Raw genomic sequence first — 18,363 nt, forward strand, 5'->3', positions numbered from 1 at the left:
CAATATACTAGACCGAAAAGAAGAGCACGTAACAGTTACTGTCCGTGATGTATTATGAATTGCTCATATTGTGAATTACACTGACCACTGCAAAGAACATGTATGTTTATGTGTATGTTTACACACTGAGTGACGCCACAGTGACAATCATGCATGTACGCACGATTAATATGCCATCAAATTAAACGAGGGATGATTTTCCTATTTCAGGTGCAAGTAGACATTTACTTGAGACAGTACTGAATAGTTATGGTCTTGACCTTGAAATGCACTTTGTCTATCCGTAGGAAAAGTAGGAGGCGAGGTGCAACAAATGACAGCCACATGCAAATAAGATATTGGAAGCAGGGGGGTTGGTATTCGGGCTAAAACTGGGTCTGTGTGTTACTCAGTTTGTAGTGCGGTTCCACGAGCCAGCCTATACAAAAATGGGTGATGAAAATGTGCAGCATTATATAATAATAATCGTGAGTAATGTACATAAATGCTTTGATTACATACTCTCCAGCCACTTTACCGATTCAAATCAACATCCAAAATACAGCTGTCAAGTGGTTACAGCTGGAATGAGGGTAAAACAGACTATGCTACGAGTAATTCTCTCTGTTCTCGCCTCCACTGCTTGCAGACTGTACGGAAGCCTTCCCTTTCAACTGATTAAATCCCAACAGCAATATTTTAGTTTTAAATATAGACTTAAGACTCACCTTTTCAGTGATGCTTTTTCCTTGTTTTCTGTATCTCATAGGTACCATGAAAGGTGCTTAAAATTGCATTTATTATTATTATTATCATTGTTATTATTATTACAAAGTGAACAGCACACAAAACAAGGGGAAAAACATCTCCTCTTGGTTAAATCTGATAGAGATGACTCAGGAATGAAGCAGTACCTGAACAGAATAGCTATTGTGTGGATCACGGTGTTTCACCATAAAACTCTGCCTCCCCACAGGAAACAAGCTGACCAGACTTCACCTCAGTATCTCCACAAATATAAATCCAGCTTACAAGGACACAACATTTGCCTTTGGTAACTCATTTGTAGTGCTGGATAGCTGCGTCTTGCCCGTCTGCAGCTGACAGAAACACGATTTTTCCCGGGCCTGGAGAAGCTGACTTTCATTCCTCCCTTGTTTCCATTCGGTGAGTCATTTTCATCATGTCCCCTCTGTGATTGGCACAGCTGCTTAAAAGGGATGAGACCAATAATGTGACTGGCTGAGAAGACAATGATTAATCACCAGACTCTCCTATTTATATTCTACTTCTCCTAAACCTCTGGCACATACTGTGCTGAACCAATATAAACAAAAAAAACCACATGCCTTCACTGACCTTGCTTTAATGTGTTGTGCAGTCTGTTGCTCGCACGCCACTACACAAGAGCTCTAAACCAGAAAGAAAAAGCAGGAAACACACACACACATATATACACACAGATCAGGGATCCCATACTTCCTTGCCTGCATCTTCATATTCCACTGCAGTTACTATTAAGAAGTTGTTCTGACAGCAGAGCAGCACTATTCCAAGAAGCATGCTGTGGGAGGGAGGGTTTGCCTGGAGACCTGTTTAAAACTCAACAAAGAACTACTTTACATGACCTCACAGTGCCCCCACCAGCAGAAAGTCTTGCCAAAATTGCTTTAAGCAATCGTCACAACTTGCAAACATACAGCTTCCTCTTTATAGCTCTTCATACCCTGTAATTTACACCTTCATAACCACCACCTGTACCCATTTAGAAACCTTCCTCCCCTTGAGAAGCGTAATTTTTTTCCCCCTGTCTATGAATTGTCCCTGCTGGGACGGATCTGCGGGTGTGTCTGACATGCCCTACATGAAGAGACCCTTCAACCCTTCCACCCGCCGTGGGCTGGCTTGCTGCATGATGCGTTGTGACTGACGACGGGAGCCAAACACCCCTGCGACCGCTCCTCTCTGCCTTCAGCGCCAGCGAGAGTGAGAGGGAGTGAAGTCAGTCAGGCAATCTGGCAGCTCGAAAAACCCCAGCTGGGTGCACTCATCCTCTCCGCTGCCACTCCTCTGTAGCAAGAAAATACCTCAATTTGAAATCATACATTTCGCTGTTAACCTTGATGGCAGGCGGCTCCATTTTCGTCAGCGTGTGCCTGCATGTGTGACTGGCTGCGTCGCTGACGGATATGTGTGTGTCTGACTGTAAATGGAAAATGAAAATGTGAGAGTAACATTTTCGGGGACCTTGCTATTCAAATCTTGCTGGATGTGCTACAGGCATAATAGACCCCCTATTTCCCCTATTTCCCCTATTTCTATGTCTGTGGTGAGCAGTTTCACATCTTAATAAATCTATATCCAGATCATTCTTTCGTTTAGAGGTAATAAAAGCAGAAGCAAACCGATCTGAAAAACAACATGGCGGTGTGCCGCTAGTTTTTCTCCCTTCTTTGTCCTCTAAGAGGACAGACCGGCTTGATGCGGATACAAAAGTGAAATTTTCTTTCAGCAAAAGGAAGCAGATTCCTGACGTTTCATCTGATAAAGCCTGAATGCTCTACTGTAACAGTCACCCAAATAACCCGTCCAGGTTAGTCTCTCCCACTCTGCACGGCTGCACAATGACTCTACACAGAGGATTATATTCCCTCTGACAGCACCCTGCCAAGCTCTCTGTCTCGATCCATCCCTCCCGTCATCTCCCAATTGGTGGCACACAGAGGTAATGTTGTTCGTTGCTTTATGAAACTCTACGCACCCTCAGGGGCCCTAAGGCTGTACCTGACAATAAAAACTCACAGTTAGGGATGCATCAGGGAAGAAATAAAAAACAAAAAAAAACAAAACCGTCTCTGTGAATCACTGTTTGTGTTTTTAATGGGGTGACATATGGCTCAGCAGAGGTCTTCTCTTATCTAGTTTACAGAGGTGGCTAAACAAAAATGACTACAATAAAATCAGAGGAGATGACGATGCCTGAACGCTCCAACAAGCAGCTGATGGTTTCATCTGCCGTGTGGCAAAATGTTTTACTAGTTTTATTCCTCACTGAGCCAGTTGATTTGACTGTGTCTTATCCAGAAGCCAGGAGGAAGAAATGTTCATTATATGATTCTTGTAAATGTCCAATTCAAAAAAATGCAAAAGTATGGAAAGGAAATGTGAGAGAGGGACCAAAAATTGTCTCACAACAATGCTTTATGAATATGTGAGCATAAGGCAGTGTGCTAATAAAACAAATACATGATTAAAAGGCATATGCTGTGCCCAGGGAAACAAAAAACACAGAGCAGAGTATCCATTGTTACTGTGCTACTGAAGTTAACGCAGCACTTTGGTATGCCTCCCAACTGATCTGTAGAGGGCTGTGGGAAAAGAAAATATTCATAAAAACAACAACAGAACTTGTTTTTTCAATTCGGCCGCAGATCTGCTACCAGTAACAGTCAAGAGATTCAGTCATTCATCTGCCATAATGGGAGCTCTGGGGTCATACAATCTAGAAAATAAAATACAACTGCCTGTGATGGGGCTCCTAGAGGCTGAATAATCACCAGGTTTTGTTGTGGCAGCAGAGATAATAAAGCATTTTTATGTTGCCATAAAAATGCCTGTTTAAGACAGCTTTTCTGTTTGTTTTTTTTTATTTTCAGGCTCACTGCAGAATATTAAACTTAAATTTTTGATGGTGCATTAGCTCTTTACAAACATTGCTGTCTGTTTCATTGACTTCTACATGTATAAATCAACACTTTTCAATCCCCAAAATGTGAGTGAGCACTCTGATAACACATATTTTGCTTGAGATTTTAGCCTGCTGCACAGACAATAAAAAAAACCCCCTCACTGAATTATTTAGTCACAGTGTGTCTTAATTTAATAGTTTAAAAATAATGCACTTTGCAAAACAGCAAATATTTGCCTGTCACATCAGCGTTCGCTGTAATGTTCAATGACCTTTCCAGGCTCAGCGCTTGACTTGGTCCAGTGAGAGACACGTATCATGAGCTGCTGTGCTAAACAACACTTTCTGAAGGTTGAAAACTACTGTGAGAAGAAAGTCAACATATCAAATTTGACATGACGTGTGAACCTGTTGGCACATCTTAACTTCCTAGAGGATTGATAATAGTCTGTCTGCGCTCTCCCTCCTTCCTCAATGTTCAGTTTTAATCTCTTCACTCTTCTTAATCTTCACTCCTCCTCTCATCCACTCTGTTGTTCTCTCTGTACTTAGTCTATATCATAATAAATTCGCCAAAATCCATTTACAAAACAGCCTTAGCATTAAAGAGACAGTGAGATGAAAAAGACATCATCCGTGTTCAATCCCTGTGGAAAGTCTTTGTTTAAAAAATATATTTTTTCTCTTAATTTTTTCTCTTTTGTCTTCCTGTAAAGTGCAGGAAATATAATAAAAATATTTTTACTGACTCATCTTGAACTTGGGGGCTGTTACATAAATTTATCTGATAAATTTATTTAATTTCCGGTGACCAGTTATAACCCCACCCTGCTTATAAAACCGCACTTGGTCTTTTGCTAGAGGGCAGCTAACAGAGCAATATCGTAATGTCATATGTAGGTGTGTGTTTGTGTGTTTGAATCTTAGCTGGCAAAACTTCTATACTTAGCAAAAACTTCTAATTTATTCATTCATGTGGGTGGAGGTGAACAGTCCTGAGACACCATGCCCACTTCTCCCGCAATCCTATCAAATTTCAAGGATTCGATTTAAATCCCTCAAATGCATCACGTTACTGAAGATGCTTTCACTGCTGTTTAAACAATCTAGCAACAAAAGCTTAAGAGCATTAGCTTCTAGCCGAGTCTAGTTTACTAGCTTAGCCTTTAGTCAGCCACAGTCTTATGATGGTTGGTGCAGATAGAGTTAGGACAGCTTATCTTTGCTAACGTTACTGAAGATGTTATGTGCACTCCAGATAACTTCAGCCCACAACTCGTTAGCAAATGATGTGGAGTTTATCCCTGTTGTGCGACGTGAAGAGGCCTGCAAGAACAAATAGGCTAAGTGGTTTCGTAGCTTGGTCTGCAGTCACCACTCCCAAATGCAAAACCGGATTTTGATCCTTACCGACCCCATTGGTACTGCTTTGTGCAAACACACTTCTTCTACCCCCACAAACAGTTTTTTTTTTTTAGCAGCACACATTAGCATACAGTGGCCTCCATTACCTGCAATTTCAGATTAGCATTTCTAGCCACAGGCTGCTGTTTACCAGGGGCCAGAACTCCTCACACAGAGGCTAATACGAAGGTTCTGGCCTTACGTAGGGAGAATCAAGGCACCGCTATTCAAGAATATTCATAGGTGTTTACAGAGAGTTTGACATTAGGGACTGACAGAAAACTCAGTGGATTTTAAACTGCTTTGCATCATCATTATCAACAGTCAGCGATGTACACAAAAGGCTCAGTGTGATTTCTCACCGCAGTCTGCTTAAGCTCATTTTCAACACTTTGCTTCGTTATTCCCCTGGTTAACAGGATACAAAGAGCCTGTGCTCAGTCAGCACAGAGCGTTGTGTAACGCCGCTTCAACCCACACCACGAAGGAGCCCAGTGTCCCTGAAGGCTCTTCTTTAACAAATCCCATTCATTTAATAAGCAGCAGCCAATAGCGCAGGATTAAATTCAGCAGTAGTGTTTGATATGGAAAAATGGTAGAATTACACCGTGAAAAGAAAGAAGAAAAGAAACTTGGAGACGAGAAGCAGATAGGAGGATGACAGATTAGGCAGTGGATGGATTTAAAGAGAGGTGACTCTTTTTAAAAGAGGCAGTGGCGAGGAGCCTGCTGAGGCTGAGGATCGTACAGGGGACAGATACGGTTAGACAGCAATTGACTGCCTTGTGTTGTACCACACTGGAGTTCAAGAGGCTATCAAAACATTATGCCAGGGAGACTCATAACAATGACCAGAGGAGTAATAAAAGACATAAAGTCAGGGAGATGGGGAGCGAGGGAGATGGAAAAGAGCTAGTAAGGCAGAGACAGAGAAGACAGAAAGAAGGATAGAGAAAAAAAGATGGGAGACGCACGGAGGGAGAGGCAGGAAAATCAATAGACTTCTATATGCGGCATTGAGAATGCGCCCTCTTGCTCCTCCAGTCAGCCTATCCAAGGACTCAAAGAGCCAGCAGACAAACTGGACATCTATCCACAGACCCATACTGATAATATGCCACCCCAGCCTGTCCCTGTCTCCATTTATCTCGTTCTTTCACCCTCACCCCCCCCCCCCCACCCAACACACACACACACAAACTTCAACCTACTGGCTCTTCTCCTCCAAATTTAACACTCTAATTTGGTTGGGGGCTGGCTGCTGTGTTATTGATGTTGCCAGAGGTCTGATCCATCTTGAGCCCTGGACAAGGCTTTAGTCAGGATGGCTATAACTCAGACGTATCCTGTACCCTGTTTGCCAGAGTATCAGACTGGCATTTGTAATTTAAAGGCTGGACGGACAGCCAACATCGGTGTGTCCACCCCACCTCGCTTCGTCACTCGACATGGCTGCATGCCAGTGCTCTGACCTGTTCGGAAAATTTCCACGCCGGTTGGGATTCACTGGTCTGGAAAGCACTTTTGTAACTTTTTTTTTTTTTTTTTTTTTGCAGTGTAACTTCTTTAAATACTGTCTTTGGGATTATACAATATGGAAATGAAGATATGAGTAATTAAAAAAAGAAATAAAATAAAATTTGTTTACTTTCTCACAGTGTTCACAGTGGAGGATTAAGACATATTCTGAGTGTGTATGTGTGTGTGGTGATGCGACACATGGGACGGATTATCGTGGTTTACTCCTGAGCAAGATTGGCATGCTGGTGTTTCTTCACATATATTCATTTTTGTGTGTGTGTGTCCACCCATCTGCGTGGGTTTAGCTGGAGGCCAGAGCGACGGGGAATTGGAAAAGCCGGATGTGGCATTATATACCACTGTTTTATCACTCTGATATACGGCCAAATAGGACACAGGGGGACTGAGACCATTCTGATAACGCAAAATGAACGAAGATGATTGGAAGGAAGCACAAGAATGTAAAGAAAGAAAGAGGAAAAGGAAAGAAGGACAAAGGACAAACAAATGTGGAGGGACAATGTGCTTGCCGGGGGCCCACGGGACTGTGTTAGTGTAGTCCCTGATCATTGATTAAAGAGGTTTATGTACTCCTTTCCACAGCTCTGTGGAGGACACTCTCACCTCTCTCCCACTCTCCCTCAACCCCCCCCATTCTTCCTCCTATGTCCATCCTCATGCCCTTTCCCTCCTCTCTGTCTCTATCTCTTTGCTGTAATGGGTAGACAACCATTGCTGTAATTTTCTCTGTACTAAAACTGACAACTACAAAAGGTCAAACAGAGGGAGGGGTGTCATCCTTCTAATCACTCAACAAGAGCAGGGCCCACTCACTCCGTTCAAATGTCACCGGAGCAGAAATACTGATAAAGACAAAAAAAGTACTCTTGTACTGACCGTCTCCGTACTCACAGTATCATCAGTACTCTTGTACTGATGGTACTGAAGAGGAAACAGACTCAGTGCCTGAGCTGCAATTACATCACTCAACCCAAAATAAAAATTTTCTTTTCCGAAAGAAATCAATCTCAGTAGTGTTTACACGTTCACTAAATCGAATGATTGGGCGAGGGTTCATGGTCCTGCTCTGCGGCATGCATTCAGAAAACAGGAAACATACTGAATATACCACAGTATACAATATACCATACATAAATAAGATGGACCCGTGTTGAGCCTCTGCACTCTTATTGGTTTGCTGCTGTCCTTTCTATTGAAACCATAGTTTATGGGAGAATACAAGTCCCTAACCTCACAATCCCCTGAAAATACTAGAACGCATTACTTGACCAAAGATGGTTTCTCTGAGAAAGACACACTACTTTGAAAATGGCAAATGACAAAACAATGGAGGCACTCAAGTGGGGAATTGTCCTAGAGGAACATCTGTGATGCAAGTCCAGTGGGTGAGAACGTAAAAAAAAAATAAAATTCAAAAAACCCATTAATGTGAAGGAATTTGATGGTATAAGAATACTAATCTGTAATGTATTACAAAAGGTTTTCACCACTTCTTTTAAAAGAATGAAGCAAGCGCTTCTTCTTACTGAGGAGGAGGTAGGCAAATGGACTCTATATTAGGTTATTATCATGATTATTAGTGGCATGCAAGGCCTCATGTAAATGCAGCCACTCAATTCCGTACCAGCTCTAACCTTTTCCTATGATGATTTAGGAGCAAAAGTTTTAGAAATGTACATTACTGAGCAGGATGACTGATGATGATCTGAGTCCTAATTTTAAAAATGCATTTTTCAAAACCCAGAAAGTGGTAGGCACACTGAGCTGAGGATGAATGAGTGGCATTAGCCGCATATGCAAATGCATAATAAATACAGCAGTCCTTCTAGACACACACACACATTAAGCAAACACATTTTGGTTGTTAAGATTACAAATTTAGACAAGGAAGAGACGAGTGGCCCTAGGATTACAGCTTTTGTTATGTTAATTCACTTTGTGGTTTTCTGCCACAGTAGCAAGTCCATTAACTATCAAAAGAAATCAATGAGAGCACGCTGAGACAAACAGCACAGACACTGATATTATTATGAACAGCAAGTTCAGGGATAAAGTGCGAGAGAAGAAAGTTGAGCTGAATGCGGGTGAACATGAACAAACTAGAAAATGAGAGAGGAGAGGAGACCGCAGTCAATTACGAGTCCCATCTTGTAGTTTGTGTCTACATTGATTTGTTGGGGACTAGGATCTCTGCCTCTCCCCAGTTCACCTAATTGGACTCACTCTGACCCGCTAATTACTTCACTAAGACCTAGTTGGTCTCACCTCAGTGCACTGCCTCGCTGTCTCTATACCAACGTGGGAGGGGAGGGGGGATGGATGAAGGGAGAAAGAGGATGTGAAGGCAAGAAAAAAGAACAAGACCGAATTAAGAATGCATGATGGATGTCAGAGTAACAGAGACAGAGAGGGGAGATGTAGAATGAAACAACACAAGACAGAGTAAGAACATAGAAGTGTGTGTGTGTGTGTGTATCTGAGTTGGTGAGCAGAGGTTGTGAACTCAGGTGAAGGGCATGCAGCAGTGTTCACATACTGCTGTTACTGTACCATGCATCACCTCAGGAATGGCAGATGACATGAATGATGTTTCTGGCTCTCGCTGAGCTGCATGCATAATTCAATAAATCGCTGCTGATTAGATAATCACTCATAATCATGAGGGTAATAATGACAGTGAGGTTCATTCATTGAGAACACCGGGGGAGCTTACATACCTGGTGGGACGAGACCAAAGGCCCAGTTGGGTACGAGAATGCCAAAAGGATTGTTTGTGTCTTTGTTGTCTTTTGTCTCCCTGGCTTTGTGTTCCTCTGTTTTCTGGCTCACGCCTTTGAAAGGTGTCCACCGACTTCCCACCACGAAGGATTCAGACACCGCTGACCTGGATTCCATTTCCGTGGCGCCAACCTTGTAGTCGGATGCAAAGGTGGTCAACTGAATGACTCCCGTGGCCGTTTGAGATCCCGCACTGGGTGCTGCGGTAGCTCCGTCCTCCTGCAGGTTGGGTGCTGTCGTTGTTTTGTCCTGCTCCTCCGGAACCATTGAAACGGAAATAGATGGCTCCTCTGTGGAGGAGCTGTGAGGGGGATTTTCTGTAGTGGTCGCTGTGGTGGTAGGATCTGTCGTCAGAAGCTCTGGTGTGGTCACCTCAGAGGTTGTCAGAACCTCCATCGAGGCTTCGGTTGCTGAAGTCACCACCTCCTCTCTGACTGTGCTTTTGCCGTGCTTCCAAAAAACAGGAGTAAATCCTGAATTTGAGCTGCCCTCTCCTCTGTGTGAGGAGGCAGAGGAGAGGTTGTGAGTAGGCCGGCGGACGTAGAGGATCTCTCCCCTGGCCTCCTCTGTCGTGTCTGGCTCCTGGGACTCCTGAGGTTGGGTGGTAGGCTGCTCCACCAGCTGCCACTGGGACAGAGTGGTGAGCTCGGCCACAGTCACAGACTCACTCTGGCTGAGCGAAGACTCCGTTTCAGGACTCGGCTTGACACCGCTGCTGTCCAAGTTGTTGACTTTCACTCCAAACCCATCAGGAAAGTTGCTCCCCTCTCCACTCCCTTCTATCCCCCTCTCCTCCCCCGACGCAGTAGTTCTAGCAGCTGATGGAGTGGCAGTCTCTTCTCCGTCCTGGTCCTTCCCCTCACCTGAATAATTTTCTGGGTTGTCCTGTCGGAAGGAGGCGGGCAGGGTCATCACCTCAAGGGGCCCTGCTTTGGCTTCCATCGGCTCCCAGGTGGGACGCTTACCCACACTGGCCATGTTTCCTGGGGGGCCTAGTTTAGTAGAGCCACGCATTGACTTGATCGCCCATCGAAAGTGGCTGCTGGGGGCGGGAGCAGACGCTGGGCCTCCTCTGGGACCCTGAGGGCGGGATATGTTGACATGTTCGCTGGGAAGTGTTCTCGCATGGGTGCTTGATGCAGTGAATTCTACAGGGAACAAAGAGACAGAAGAGACTAATTAATGTGATTCCATTATCGGGGGAGGGGGTGGATTTAATTTTATGGAAGTGGAATAAGCAATTAAAAACTCATGCCTGGCTTACATGAGCACAATGACACTCTTATAGTTAAGTTATTACGGAAACACGAAACTGTATCTTCGTCATGGACTGGAGACTGGACTGAGCAAGGGTTTTAGCCATGTGTGGACTATGTCAGTGATTTGTTTTTGTGTTTTTTTTTTTTGTTTTGCACATGGCAAACCAGTTTCTGTTTGGGATATAAAATTAATCAACTCAGACTGCAGACAGTGTGTAGAAATTTAGACCACATCCTTTGGGATTGTGTCCCCACTGGTGATGGAGTTTACCATGAAACAGGAAACTACTAAAAGGGTCAAAGCTCCAGAAGGCTTGGTGGCAAATGTTTACCCTGTTTTTTTTTTTTCAAATCAAATCAAACCAGATATTTTTTTGTCAATTCACTGTATGTGCAGGACATACAGAAAAATCAAAACGCTGTTTCTCTCTTACCAAGTGAGGGGTGCCATTAAGTAAAATAAAATAAATAGACCCCCATAAACCCCTATTCTCTATAACATTACATAATTACATGTTCATGACTAAATTAGCAACAATCAAAGTAAAAAATATATATGTTTACTGTCCTTGAGACTTTATTTCCCCTAAAGTTGTCCTCTCAACTCAACAAAAGGCAGCTTGGCTGTCTTGATGCCGATAACCTCCAAAAACCAACTGTTACAATCAATAATGTGTTATCATGTCGTCCTCATCTTCCCCACAAGGCTCCATCACAACTTTTTACGTATTGATACAACAAATTTCCCAACAGCCTTATTTTTAAACTTTGTGTGTGTCAGCTATGTGTTTGCCAGCATGCCAATGCTAAACTTCCGTAGTTTTTTTTTTTTCTTGTAGTGAACTGAAACTAGCCCTTAACTGTAATTTACTCTGAGCTGGATATTGTGAGCTTCTTTCCTCACCAGTGGTTCTGATCAGTGTGGCTACTGGAGTTGCTGGAGTTTGTAGACAAAGATGGGGGCCCAAAAACACACAGATACAGACACACACCAAAAGGATGGTAGGGTGTATTCAAAGTAATTTCACACTTCTCTTCTCTGCCCCTGTTTTCCTCTTCCCTGTGGACTCTTTTACCCCAGACAACCTCCTGGTGGAATACACTTCCCTCTGGTGAGAGAAGCCATGTGGAAAAACGCAGGAGCACTTTCAACACGATAAGCAAATGACTTGCTCCACAACAAGCTGCATCTAGACCTGTTTATTTAGATGAAGTGGTCCACTATACCTTATCAGCTTACGGCTTTAAACCAGACTCTGTGTACAGCATCAATAATTCATTCTGTCTGCATGTGTGACTCACGGCTGGTGTGTGTGCATGTTTGTGTTTTTTTTTTAGAGCAGCAGTGCCGTCGTGTTACTGAGAGGCCCAGCTAGTGTTGCTTCCATCATCGTCGCTCAGCTTGGTGCAACACAACCCAGCACAACAAATTACCACGAGAGGGAGAACATATACAAATATGTCCATGCATAAAATATTAAAATGCCTGTAAATTATTCATAAGGTCCGCTGTTGCCTTTTGCCTAAGTGAGGTTTATGAGCCCGAGGTTCATTTTCATAAGACCAGCGTAATTGTCCTATTAATAATCCAAATAGCTAATTACATACTTTTACTACACACTGATGAAAGTGAGCATAATTAAACACATTAATCTGGTTTGATTATCTATGTAATGACCCATGTAATAAATAAAATGAGACAATTAGGCAACATAGGTTTGGCTGATTTCACGGAGTTATTCAGAGCGCGGTTAAAGTTCAGCCCTGCTGCTGTAAATCTGTTCGGTGGAAGGCTTGGTGGAAAAACCGCAAATACAAACAAACTTATAATAAACCCCATTCAGATGGTAATTGTGTGCTTCCACTATGAGTGGTTCTGCTGTGTTGACTCCACTTTACTGGAGTAAACGAGACTGAGAGAATCCCTCGGGTCAGACAGACATGATATTAAATTGTGAGAGTGGAGGCTGACAACGAGAGAGACAGAAAGGGGGATAGAGAGAGGTGGTACCGATGCCACCTCAGCCCCGACTGCAGATATGGTATCTAATAAAAAAAAAAAAAAAAAGACTGAGAAGTTATTGCATGAACATGTGAATCATGTCAGGAGCATCTACACTGAGTGCCAGCATACAGACCCCGCTGTCTCCTATCACATAAATTCAGTCTCCAGAGGTGGACGAGACTGTTGAGAGGCAGACGCGTGTTTCTTCGACAGACAGTCAGGATTTGCATCTGGAGCTTATTCAAATTCTGCATGCTTTTGTTGGCTGCCGTTCACTCTAGCAGGAGCTTGAGAAAAATCATACTAAATTCAATAAAATGTTCAAAATATTTTGATTTGCAGGCAAAATAATTGAAGTTATTACTCTCCATTCAGAGACCCTTTTTCCAATTTTCAGAATCATTTGATTCAATATTTAAATTCTTCGCTGTTTTGGATGCGCTGTCTGCAGTGCGAAGCTTTGCATCCCCCTCAATCAAAGAGGCAACATGACACCATCAATTACCAAGGAGTGTTGAGATTCAAGGGATAGCCTGCGGTGGGTAATAACAGAGTTAATTCAGCTCACTGATGCTAGTTTAAGAAGAGACATCAGTTGGGCAGCTTTCCATCAATGCAACATTAAAAGAAAACCCTAACCCTCCTCACCCGCCTTTCTCCGTCTTCCCCTTTCTTCCCTCTTCCTCTGTCTACTCATCCCCCTCTTGTGTTGCTCATCCTCGCTGTAGTGATCATTACCGCCTACCTTCAGAGAGCCGAGGCTTAATTGGCAGAGACATAGATGGAGGTGAGAGCGAACGGCAGAGCGGCCCAACCTCCACGTTAATTGGATACGGCTGTGAATAATGCATACCGACTAAAGCCTGGATTTTCATTAATACCTTGGGGGGTGGCGTCGGATTTCAGGTAGCACAGCAGTGAGTATTTATATTAATAAAGCCCGGGATTGCTAGGTGAGAAAAGCCTAGCACCTTTATTGAATCATTCTTCTAGCTGTCTGCGGGAGAGTGTTAGTCTTACTTTGTATCCTCCCCTTCTAGCTGATGCCAAGGATGTGTTATTTGTGGTGGCCGGAGAAAAGAAAAAAAAAAACTGCCATCTTCCACCCAAGGATGTGATATACCTTCTTTTCATTTTCTATCTGGTGCATTTCTCCTCTGAGCTGTAATTTGGCATGACTGTGCCAGCGGTGCCTTGCTGTGGTGGTTATTTGTCCAGCATCCTCGGTTCCTTTAATCTTCTAGTCTACCTTTACCCCTAGAGTTATAAACCAGAGGAAGTGATGTGGGGGTTTTGGCGCCAGGGTGCTTTCAAGAATCCATGAGTTGAAAATGGCGACCCTGTGACCTTTTCTAACCTCGGCGGTGTTGTACCGCATCCTTCCTGAGGGTAATTCACTCTGCTGTGGATGTTACCTGTCTGACAAGGCCTCCAGGTTCTTCAGAACTCTCACATGCAGCACACACACTCGCAAACACACAGAGAATAACAATGGGGACCCCTGCATTTGTCAAGGCTTCTCACACTCCCAGAGAACATTTCTCTCCGTGTCTCAGCACAGACTTCTTAAACTTCCAAGTCAAGACAAGTTGTTTTTCTCATCAGTTTAATTTATTCTCCACAGCTAATACCGGCCTATCTTTGACTGCTAAAAATAATCTGAAATTGGTGATGCAGGCCTGCTTTGTTCTAAACAGACAATATATATGTGAGCTAACTTTTTATAGAATCACAATGGATTAAAATTCAAAACTAAGCTGTTACTCTTTCTGACAGCGTATACTGTAAACAAAGCACTCTGTCAATAAATATGAGAATGAAGGCAGAACAGTCTCCACTCCACGACAACATTTTTGCATTACTGTATGTGCTATGCCGCTTTTGTTTGTTTGCAATTACTGTTTAATTAAATTTACAGTGATACTTCAAATTGCCCTGCGGAGGAATATATTACGGCATACTCGGGAGTGGAATGGAGAGGCAGAGACTGCATAAGAAGTGTGACATGAACAGATCCTATATTTACCTGTGTCATTTAAATGCACCACGCCTCCATTTGGAGTGAGACTGTTTCAGCTCACCCCTGCTCCTATTTCAATTTCTCACTCAGTTATTTGTTTTAAAGGTTAAAGGTGAACCCTAAATACGCACAAAGAAGATCAATGCTTGGCTCTCACCATTAACAGTGGACACGGGGTTGTCAGCAGATGTGCTGGAGGCTTGTTCTCCTGGCTGGGTGCTGGTGTTGCTCTGCCCTGTGTTCTGGACTGCAGGGACTAATCGAATCAATGGCATCACCTCTTTCTCCTGCTCAGACAGACCTTCCACGGGGCCCTGTAGTCCACTGGTAGACGCCTTGAAGGAAAAACTATCACCGTTGTGCTCCATGATGGCGTTGTCCATGCTGCCTTTGTTTCTGCTGGCTTTGGGTAAACTCAGGTTTCCGCTGGATGCTTCACTCTGCGTCTGGTTCTCTCCTACCTTTTCCTCAGGCACCGAAAGTCCCGTCCCTGTCTCTTCAACCTTCTCACCCCCAGTCCAGTACCTAAAGGGTCTCATGAGAGTGTTCACAAACTCAGCCAACACACTGTTACTGGCCTGAGGTTGGGGAGTCGAAGAAGCTAGCGAGGATAATGTTGGGGTGTCAGATCCAAAATAACCGCCATCTTCTTCCTCGTGGGCAGAACCTCCATGACTCTCCTGGCTCTCAAGGTCAGAGAGGCCTAAGGTGTTGTTGCTCTTTGGGCCATCAGTCTCCTCCTGGCTGAGTTGGCTGCTTCTAGGGTCATCCTGCCCTTCCTTCCAACTCTCCTCAGGCCTTAAGTGAATGACTATGTGCTCCTCAGAGATCTCAGAGGAGTTGTTGATTCCGGCAATGGAGTGCACTCCTGCTTTGTCCAAGTCTACCAGGCCAGTCCAAGTGGAAGTCTTGGGAAAAAGGGCACTGCGCTGGGCGTCAGTGACCGAGGAGACAGCCTGTGCTGCCGGGTTCATGGTCTGGTGTAAAGCCTGTGCCTCTGCAGCCTGGACACCCGCTGGCTGGTGGGCTGCAACACACAATAGCCACATTTCATCAAAAGCAACTGTGCTGTTTTTCACTTGACCTGCTTTATTTGCTACTGGACAACACAGCACTTGACCTCGCTGTTTCTCTCTCTCCTCGTACTGCAGTAAACCTGTTACTGCTGTCGAAACAAGATTAAATGCAGAGCGTGCCCCACAGTTTTGGAATGACAGTTTTATCACATGTGGATCTGATGTGTTTTTTTTTACCAATAAATCCAAACATAAGCATGAAAATATGTAAATATTGTGTTCATTTTAAATAAATTAGATTGTACTTACTATATTATTTACAAGGACCAAATCTATGTAATTAAATAAAACATATTACCATTTTTATCTACTTTTAGCTGAAGGAAAAAAAATGTTTTAAATACTATAAATGTGCATACAACATTATGGGCACAATGAAGAGGTTCATCTATCAGCTGTTTGTTTTGACAGATACACTGCTGCTCTGCTCTCATGCTGTTCTTGTTTACTTAAAATGATTGGGTTATGCAGTTGTTTCACTTCAATGAAAATTTTATAAGCTGTCGCTGTGAAAGATGATAACGTCACAATTTTTTTTATCCCCCCTATCTGTGGAAATATCATTTTCAGATATCAATCTGTAGACTGCGACAATCAATGCAAGTGAGACCAACAAAAATAAGCTACAGATGTTAAATTTGCTAAATAGGTTTTGCTAAATTATGAAATACACAATACTGATGAGCAGACTGGTGTGGTGTAAAGTCAGTCTGACGTGAAGATGAAACTAACTTATTCCTGTCTCAGTTGGCACATGATAAAAGGACAAGGTCACACACAGTCATTGCAAACCCCAGTTGGACTTAATCATGCTCTTCCTCTTTCTATCTCTCCCCCTTTCAACCTCTCTTTCCCCTTTTTCCTGTCTCTCTCCCTCCCTCTCTCCCTCGCAGGCTTCACTACACACAACACACAGGCCCTAAAATCCACCAGGGGGGATGAAAATGTTCGCGCAGCCTCTTCACAGCTACTTCATGTGTGACATAAACATCACGTGCTAATTAAAAACCCGAATGGAAAGTGAGTCCCCAGACCACCCTGTCGTTGCCATGGCAATTACCAGATTGATGGTGCATCAAGTTTGTCACCACAGAGCTCGCAGTACCTCTGTAGCAGTAGGCGTCGAAAAGGGCTGTGGTGTCGGGGAAGCCAGTGCGGTTGGGGTTGTTGTAGACAGTCCGCACCCCGGGCTCGTCTCCGCCACAGTTCTTCCGGGGGACATTGATGGGGTAGCGGACGCTGCCGTCCGCCAACCAGCCTGGATCACACTGGTCCAGACCGGCCTGCCAGGCGAGGTAGAGCTGCCCAACGGTGGCCAGCTGGGCTCCCAGGGAGTGGCAGTGGGTGGAGGCTGTGGCCAGGCTCAGCTTCTCCGGTACAGTGGAGTGGAAAACTTCACCTGGGAGGAAAAGGAGGAGCAAGAAGTGAGACAAGGAGTTCAGTTTACAGAGGACAGTTGATAGCTTTCAGGCATTTTAGCCTTCAGACTGACATTATCTTTGCTCAGCCGGCTTATGATTGCAGATTTTTGACAGTTGGTTTTGCAATTCTTTTGGCTATGCAATGAGATGTAGGTACATTTAGTCTACACCCATTTCTTTGTTGTGTGTTTGCAGATGAGTCTGTCAGTATTTACTTTTACTTTAAAGGCAATAAGCTATAGCCATCTTCTCTTCATTTTTTGTCAAAGCAATAAGAGGTGGAGACTTGAAGCAGAGGGATGAAAGAAAAGTTTTACTTGTTATGCATAAGAATGCACTTTATTTGTGCCTAAAATTATTTTAAAAAAAATCGGTAATTCAAAGCAGAGACTTTATAAAGGCAATTCTTTGAATTCAAAGCAGTTGCAAACACAGAATCTAAAAGAAAGACAAGTACACAGAAGAGACTGAAAGAGAAGAAGAAAGGAGCAGCTGAAGAAAGGTAGGGGTGATGTGGATAAAAAAGTGATGCAAAAAATAGGATTTTAGTAAGAGACAGAGGGCTCAAGAGGACGACTATGTCTGCACAGCACAAATAAAATTATATGAACAGATTATTCACTGGCGACTCAGCGTGTGATGAAAAAAATATGAGCTGGAGGAGTGGACCGTGTGAATGAGAAGCAGAGAACAGAAGAACAAGTTTGATACGAGGATCCTGAAATGAACTGAGAAGGAGGGGTGAAAGGTGAGGGGTGCAGATGCGAACAAAATGAAAAGGAAAAAGAAGCAGAATGGGATTATGTGAGCGGTGATGTTTCGGAATAGATGCTAGAAGATGCCTCAAATATTTATCGGAAGCATGGTGAAAAGAATTTCTGAGAATCTGAATAAATGAAACTTTTCACACAGTAAACGCTGAAATATGCAGAGACAGAGAAATTTAAATTCAACCAAATTCTTTTACAGAACACAGTTGCTTATTGAAGTAAAGAGTTTATTAATTAGGCCTCTAGTTGTTGTTTTTACCGAATAAAAGCGAAAACACACAGCTATGCATCAGTTAGTAATTTTAGTTTGATTGAAGACAATTATCTGCTGCTTGTTTCAATCAGGTTCTTAATTTCACTGAATGATATCGTAAGCTGCTGGATATAAAGTCTAGAGGTGGTCATGTAATCGTCTGCACAG

The 18,363-nt window shown here is 43.4% G+C and overlaps 1 protein-coding gene across 1 annotated transcript in view; it reads right to left on the minus strand.

Moving 5' to 3' along the window:
- ncanb (neurocan b) overlaps positions 1 to 18,363 on the minus strand; it is a 98,928-nt gene that overhangs the window by 57,842 nt on the left and 22,723 nt on the right. The window contains exons 10-12 of the mRNA XM_041040365.1: positions 16,857 to 17,150; positions 14,833 to 15,702; positions 9,331 to 10,539 (exon numbers count right to left, since the gene is read on the minus strand). Coding sequence (XP_040896299.1) covers positions 9,331 to 10,539; positions 14,833 to 15,702; positions 16,857 to 17,150 — 2,373 coding nt within the window. The remainder of the gene's footprint in view (positions 1 to 9,330; positions 10,540 to 14,832; positions 15,703 to 16,856; positions 17,151 to 18,363) is intronic.

Source organism: Toxotes jaculatrix, chromosome 6 (assembly GCF_017976425.1).
Source record: "Toxotes jaculatrix isolate fToxJac2 chromosome 6, fToxJac2.pri, whole genome shotgun sequence".
In the NCBI taxonomy this organism is placed as follows: domain Eukaryota; kingdom Metazoa; phylum Chordata; class Actinopteri; family Toxotidae; genus Toxotes; species Toxotes jaculatrix.